Source organism: Elephantulus edwardii, unplaced genomic scaffold, assembly GCF_000299155.1.
Source record: "Elephantulus edwardii isolate Elephantulus edwardi_28Jun2011 unplaced genomic scaffold, EleEdw1.0 scaffold00188, whole genome shotgun sequence".
In the NCBI taxonomy this organism is placed as follows: domain Eukaryota; kingdom Metazoa; phylum Chordata; class Mammalia; order Macroscelidea; family Macroscelididae; genus Elephantulus; species Elephantulus edwardii.
In genome coordinates this window covers 457,932-465,774 of record NW_006399938.1, presented here as the reverse complement: position 1 = coordinate 465,774, position 7,843 = coordinate 457,932, and the positions used below count along the sequence as shown (strand labels likewise).

General features: G+C 41.6%; 1 protein-coding gene and 1 pseudogene across 1 annotated transcript in view; one reads left to right on the top strand and one right to left on the bottom strand.

Annotated features, from left to right (window-relative positions):
* LOC102855973 lies at positions 1 to 642 on the top strand (annotated as a pseudogene).
* Positions 643 to 5,768: 5,126 nt separating this feature from the next.
* Positions 5,769 to 7,843, bottom strand: part of LOC102855557 (PHD finger-like domain-containing protein 5A-like) — a 27,423-nt gene continuing 25,348 nt past the window's right edge. Inside the window, exon 3 of the mRNA XM_006896666.1 lies at positions 5,769 to 6,088. Within this exon, the coding sequence (XP_006896728.1) occupies positions 5,769 to 6,088 (320 nt within the window). The remainder of the gene's footprint in view (positions 6,089 to 7,843) is intronic.

Here is a 7,843-nt window from a genome sequence, read left to right as displayed (position 1 = left end):
ATGAGGACGAACAATTCAGAGGAGGTGTCCTGGATTTCCTGGTTCTGTGGTCTCCGTGGCAATGAATTCTTCTGTGAAGTGGATGAAGACTACATCCAAGACAAGTTCAACCTGATGGGCCCAATGAACAGGTGCCCCACTATCGACAAGCTCTAGACATGATTTTGCACCTGGAATATGTTGAAAAGCTGGAAGACAACGTGAACCAGAGTGACTTGACTGGCAGGTGGCTGAGATGCGATATGGATTGATTCATGCCCTCTATATCCTCACCAACCATGACATCGCCCAGATGTTGGAAAAGTACTAGCATGGAGACTGGCTATTGTCCTTGTGTGTACTGTGAGAACCAGCCAATACTTCCCATTGGCCTGTCAGACAACCCTGGTGAGGCCATGGTGAAACTCTACCGACCCAAGTGCATGGATGTATACATACCCAAGTCATCAAAGCGTCACCAGACATATAGCACCTACTTTGGCACTAGCTTCCCCCACATGCTCTTCATGATACACACTGAGTACCAGACCAAGCGACTTTCCAATCAGTTTGTGCCCAGGTTTCAAGATACAACCGATGGCCTACCAGCTGCAGCTTCAAGCCACCAGCAACTTCAAGAGCTTAGTCAAGACAATTCACTGATTCTCCACCCTACCTGTCCCTCAGTCTTTTACATCTCTGTTCCTTTGCTGTGATGATTTCAGGAATCCTCTATGGTTTTTAGTTTAAATTAAAGGAGTAATTACTGTGGTAGGAATATGAAATAATGTGGAAGAAAAAGCAAAAAAAGGAAAAAAGTCTTAACACTGTATTATAGAATGCAATCAACTGGACTACCACACCATACTCACTGCTGTTTGATTGGTTTTGACTCATAATGGCTCTACATGAGTTTCAGAGGCTGTAAATCACAATGAGAGGACTCACTGTTGAATATGAATTGCTTTTAGGTTAGCTGTTGCAGCTACACATAGACTAAGTCACCCGAGTTCCCTACATCAATTATACTGTTGTTGTTAGGTGCCGTCAAGTTGAGCACAACTCATAGCAACCCTATGAACAACAGATCTAAGCGCTGTCCTAGCCTGCGTCACCTTTATCGTCGCTGACATACTTAAGCCCATTGCTGTAGTCACTATGTCAATGCGCCCCATTGAGGATCATCCTCACTTTCACTGACCCTTCCAAAGTTAGTAGTAGTGTGGGGTTAAGAAATTAGTCCAGATGACTAAATCAGGGTAAGATAAGATGATAAGAAACAATTTATATCTACTTTTAATATTGTTATTATATACTGTTGGGTTAGAACCAACCCATAGCTGACCCTCCATCTGGTTTTCAGAGGTAATATATCACATGAGAGGAGACGGCCTGCCTATCTTTCCCCTGTGGAGCAACTGGTGTTTTCAAAACGCATACTCTTGATATGGCATAGGAATTTCTTAGCACTAAACCACCAGACTATCCATTTTCCCATATTGTTCATTGGATCTTTAAAGGCTGCTGTGTAAGAAGTGGATGGCCAGTTTTGCCTCCTAGTCTGTCTTAACCTGGGAACTCTTTTAAAACTTGTCCACCCTGGTGACACTTCTGGCATTTGACACTGTGTAGGATCATAACAAACAGTGGCTAACCTTGAGAAGAATGGAAATCGCACGACACTTAATTGTGCTCAAGCAAAATCCATACCCAAAACCTCCAAAGAGGCTATTGTACTTTGGAGTTTGTTTTTGAATATGACTTTCCTAGTCATTGAATTTGCCTTTGCCATGTGGAAGGGTTGTTGTTGTTGTTGGTTGATGCTGTCGAGGTGTAGATGACTCATAGTGACCCTATGAATGAACGGCCTGAGCACTGTTTGTACATAGAGTTTTCAGAGGCAAGCCATTTCGGAAGTGGATGTCGCTCCTCCTTCCAGGCTTGATTTAGTTGGGAAGCTCCAGCCAACATTGTCCACCATGGGTACCCATTACCACGATTGGCACATCACTGTCACAGTCTTCAGCATCACAGCAACCACGAGTTACCTCTGTACAGCAACACACAGACCAGTGCTATACCACCTAGAAGAATTATTGACAGGAAAACAATTTGAACAAGTCTGAGGGCCACAGATGAAAATCACCCACCTTCGACTTGGTAGCACAGCTTCCTTTCCACTAGGCCAACGTAGCTCTCTCTTTGTCATTGTCATTGTTATTGTTGTTTGATGCCATCGAGTCATATAAACGACTCATAGTGACCCTATGAACAAACGGCCTGAGCACTGTTTGTACATAGAGTTTCTGGAGGCAAGCCATTTCAGAAGTGGATGCTGCTCCCACTTCTAGGCTTAATTTAGTCGGGAAGCTCCAGCCAACACTGCCCACCGTGGGTACCCATTACCACGATTGGCACATCACTGTCACAGTCTTCAGCATTACAGCAACCACGAGTTACCTCTGTACAGCAATGCACAGACCAGTGCTATACCACCTAGAAGAAATGTGGAAGGGTAGGAATATGCAAATACGGTCTGTTAGCCTATGCACGAGGATATGGGCTAGTCTCACCATCCACAAGGGGATTGGCTAGTCTCACCAATCCACAAGGAAGTTGGTTAGTCTCACCATTAAATTGAGTGGATCCAGCAGCAGAAAGCAGAAGCCTCACTGCTAATAAAGAAGAGCAAGCAAGAGAATGCAACTCATCCTCCACGACCACAGCAACAGCTATAGCAGCCACAGCGGAGAACCAGAGGCCTCACACGAGATGGAGTGAACTTTGCACAAATTTGTTGGACAACTTGGTGGGGTGTGGTGTGGGGAAGTCAATATTGGCAGAATTAAGAACTTTGTACATGGCATAAAACTGTGAGCCCCTACAGAGCCTTTGTCCGATGCTGTAGTTTCCACAAAGATGGTTTGTGAAATAACCTGTCCATAACCTAGTGCAATCTTGGTCTGCAGTAGTGGGAGGTATTTGAACACAAGAGATTGAGACCTACATTTGTTGGGGAAGTAAGTAACGAGCCTTCTCTACCCTCAATCATCATTGTTTAATTGAACGTTGTATGGCACGTGCTATGAGAATGATCACCCTTTGAACTCTCTCTTTCTGATGGATTAGTGGAGAAAATGGTACAATTCTGAGTAGAAAAACAGAAACAAAAGCAAAAAAAAAAACACCCAACAAACTCACGAAAAACAGCCAGTGAGGCTCAAGGCTTAGGTGCCTGTGAGCACATTTCAAATCTATCCTGACTGTATTCTGCTACTAACTTGGATTATAACCTTTTGACTTTTTCAACATTGTTCTGTGTAGTCTGTGTGCTATCACATTGGATTTTGAACCCAATAAAGCAGTAAGAAGAATATTGAAATGAGTAGAAAAAGTACAGGAGCATGGGGACATGTCTGACCTCATGAGAAGTGGTTTTATGTTGTTAATGCTGTTGATGTTCCCCTTTGTGAAGCTGGTAAAGGTCAGACATGGCTGTTTCCATGTTGCCCTTGTTCTTTTTACATGTGCAAACAGAATAATATATACAATTATATACAACAATAGTAATAGCAACGACGACATAGAGAGAGCGACGTTGGCCTAGTGGACAGAAAGTTATACTACCAAGCCGAAGGTGGGTGATTTTAATCAGCGGCCTTCAGGCTGGGTTCAAATTGTTTTCCTGTCATTCTTCTATGTGGTATAGCACTGCTCTGTGCATTGCTGTACAGAGGTAACTCGTGGTTGCTGTGATGCTGAACACTGCGACAATGATGTGCCAAATGTGGTAATGGTTACCCATAGTGAACAGTGTTTGCTGGAGCTTCCTGACTAAAACAAGCCTGGAAGCAGGAGTGTCATCCACTTCTGAAATGGCTTGCCACCAGAAACTCTGTGTATGAACAGTGCTCAGGCCTTTCATTCACAGGGTCGCTATGAGCCATCTACTACTCGACAGCACCTAACAACAACAACAACATGCTTTAAAATCAGGAAAAGTATGTGTCACCGTTGTATGATTTCTCTATATCTATTCAATCTGCATGCTAAGAAAATTATTTAAAAACTAAACTGTTTGCAGAAGAATGTACCATCAGGATCAGAGGAAGATTCATCAACAGCTTTTGTTATGCTGATTATATACAACCTTGCTTGTTGAAAATGAGGAGAACTTGAAGCATTTACTGCAGAAGATCAAAGACTACAGCCTTTAATATGGATTGCATCTCAATGTCAAGAAAACAAGAATTTTCACCACTGAATTAATATGCAACATCATACTAGATGGAGAAAAGATTGAAACTGTCAACAACTTCATCTTGCTTGAATCCACAATCAATACACTTGGTACTGGCAAGCAGGAGACCAGGAGACATATTGCACTGGGAAAGTCTACAGTCAGGGACCTCTCCAAATTACTGAGAAGCAATAATATCAATTTGAGGACTAAGGTGTGTCTTCTTCAGGCCATAGTCTTTTCAGTTACTTACTATACTACTGAGAACTGGACAGTTAATAAGGATAACATACAGAATTTATGCCTCTGAACTGTGGCATTGGAGAAGAGCACTGAATATTCCATAGATGCCAAAAGGACAAATATGTATACCTTGTAGAAGATGCAGCCAGTGTGTTCCTTCAAGGTAAAGATTATGAAGCTTCATTTCACATTCTTTGTGCATATTTCTGGGATAGGCTATTTCTTGGAGAGGGATATCATGCTTAGAAATGCGGGAGGCCGATGAAAAGGTGGAAGACCCTCAACTAGAAAGATTGACCCAGTGACTGTGTTAATGGACTCAAGTATGCCAGAGATTGTGAGATCGACACATGATAAGTCACAGTTCAGATCTGCTGTTGAGAGTGTCATTATGAGTCATACTCAACTCCACAACAGCTAACAACAGCAAGATGCCACCAGTACTCCGTTTAACACTGGGAGTAATACATAGTGGCAAACTGGAGCTATCCAGTCAGAAGAGGCTTCTTATACCATTTAGAAATATATGGTCTTCTGTTAAATCAAGGGAAATCAGAAACTCTGATGCTTATGTGGAAGACATTTATTTTTCCAATGTTGACAATTGGCTTAAATATTAAAAGTTACAATGACCAAGAATACGTGAGTTGAACTAATGAGTGGAGACAGGATTCAGTCGTTAGTTCATAATTCTTCACAAGACTTACGCACTTAAAAGACAGAGAGACCTTAACTTTTTCCCTGTGGTCATATATATCCGTGATTGTCATTGGTAGGAAATGGCTAAGGAGACGAAATTGCCTATTTAGTGGATTGGAACCTCTTTATAGACTACATCACCAGGGTACCCTGTGATTTCAAAACTTTTTTTTTACAAGATCAAACCCCGCATTTATTGTTCTGCTAAGTCCCCATCAGAGCCGCTTTAAGAGCGTGTTTTCCACTGTCATAATGAGGACAGCCTCAGAGGTGACTCCTCGAACCAAAGCAATGATACCGTCATTTCAGAAGGTGCTGATGTAGAGAGCATATCCACGTAAGTGGAGGCTTCATCTTTAATTCAAAACAAACCATGAACTACTGATGAATTTCTGAGAAAGTCAGGTAAGGTGCACTAGGAGGAATCCCGTTCCATTCCTACATGATGGGGTGAGGAGTGAGGAAGGAGAAGGAAAGGGGCCAGGATACTAACAGGCAAGTCTGGAGGTGTTCAGCCCCCACTTCCTTTCTGCTGGTGGTGCTTGGTGTTTTTTCTGGCAGCTGCAGCAGCTTGATTGCGGGGGGGGAGGTAGGGACTATCAGTCAATCACCTCTTTTTGAAGCCATATTTCTTGCGTTCATAGAAGAGTTCAGTCTTAGAACTCCCCAATTTGACAATCTTTGGACAACCATCGTGATCTTTCTCCTGGATGGTGCATTCCTTACAATAATAGGCATCAGAGATTCCAGGGCCTCTGCAAATCACACAGCGTCCCTGGTAAGAGCCGTAATTACATTCATCATATATGCACACCAGGGTGCAGGGGCACACGTAGGATTCATAGATCACACATTTGCCATCACGTTTTTCACACAATCTCCCGATGGCCACACCAGCCCGCTTGCAGCAAGAAATCAAATCTCCATCTCAAAAGTTTTATAATATTTGATGTATCTTGTGCTTAATATATGCTGGTAAAATGAGTGCATGCACATAGCTAAATGGAAGACCATTGCTGCAGTTGAAGATATCAGACGACACAACACTGCCATTTTGCATAAATGTTCTTTCTATATATTACTTTAATTAAAAAACATCCTGGTTTTTATTTTTTTCCCCAGGGGGTGGAAGTAGAATGAAGGAATGAAGAAAAAGTTAAATAACTATATGCAAAGTAAGTCTCTAAACTGAGCAGTCATTATTTATTATCTAAATAATAGAGAAGAGCAATACCGAATTTTAGAGCTGAGGGCTTCTGTTCCAGGACAGTGGGAAATCAGAGATAATGTCCTGAGGATGTAATATTTCTATTTAACTCAGCAAGTATCTATTGGATGTTTACTACAGATTACATTAGTGAACAAGGCTTTCAATCCATATGGGATTTCTGATTTAGTAATAAATCATAAAATTATATAGTTATGTTAAAAGGAGTAGTAGTCAATTATAGGAAGTCATCATGTCTTCCTTGGATCAGACATGATGCTCGAGAAGTAGAGGGTTAGTGAGGGAAAGGAAGATCTTCCATCAGGTGGATTCACATAGTGACTGCCAAGTACTTGATTTGACAGCACCTAACAACAACAACAACAACAACAACATCAATTTTATGTGTCAGCTTGGCTAAGCTGTCAAAACAAACAAAAACAACCAGCTGACGATTGTCTAGTTGATTCTGACTCATGTTCTTGTGTTGTTAGACATGACTGAGTCAACTATAACTGATAACAACCTTATGGACAACAGATCTCAGCTTTACCCTATCCTGCATCATCCTTTTGCTGTCTCTGATATGCTTGAATCCACTGTTACAGTCGCTGCGTCAATCCATCTGGTTGAGGGTCTCCTTTTCCTTCTCTAACCATCTGCATTTCTCATTATGGTGTCTTTTTTCCAAGAACTGGTTCCTTATGCCAATATGCCCAAAGTATGTGAGGCAAAGTCTAACCATCCTTGCCTCCAAGGAGTATATTGGTTAAAACAGCAGCTCTAAAAGTCATAATAGACATGCTCCATAGGTATCATGTTTGTAATATTTGTAGGAGTAGACTGCCACATCTTTTCTCCATGGTGGGTTTGGACCACTGGATTTTTGTTAGCAGTTCCATGCTTAATCACTGCATCACCAGGGCTCTTAGTGTAGGCGATAATCCCTTGTTCTTGAACTATGATCTATGTGGTGTTGTGCAAGATATTATAAATTATCTGAGTTGGTCTAATTCAATCAGATGAAAGGCTTTAATAATCACAAATAACTAGTGACTTCAACTGCACACTTATTACTCAAGTACATATTTACTTTGTAAATAGAAAATGTATTTGCCTTTGTGCCAGTTGACTACTGTTGTTTAACAAACTACTCCAAAATTTGACAACTTTGTCTCCACATATTTTCTCAAGATTATGTGAGTTGACAATCTGAGCACATCTTAACTGAGACAACTCATCTCTGTTTCATGTATTGTCTGTCACTCATGTTTGCAACTGGAAAATTAACCAGAGCTAGCTAGTCCCAGGTGGCCTTATCACTTGACTAGTGTTTAGCTGAGGTTTTGGAATTAACTGGGACAATTGTCTTTCATCATGTTGTTGTTGTTGTTGTTATGTGCCGTCGAGTCGTTTCCGACTCATAGCGACCCTATGCACAACAGCCCTAAACCCTGCTCTATCCTGCGCCAACT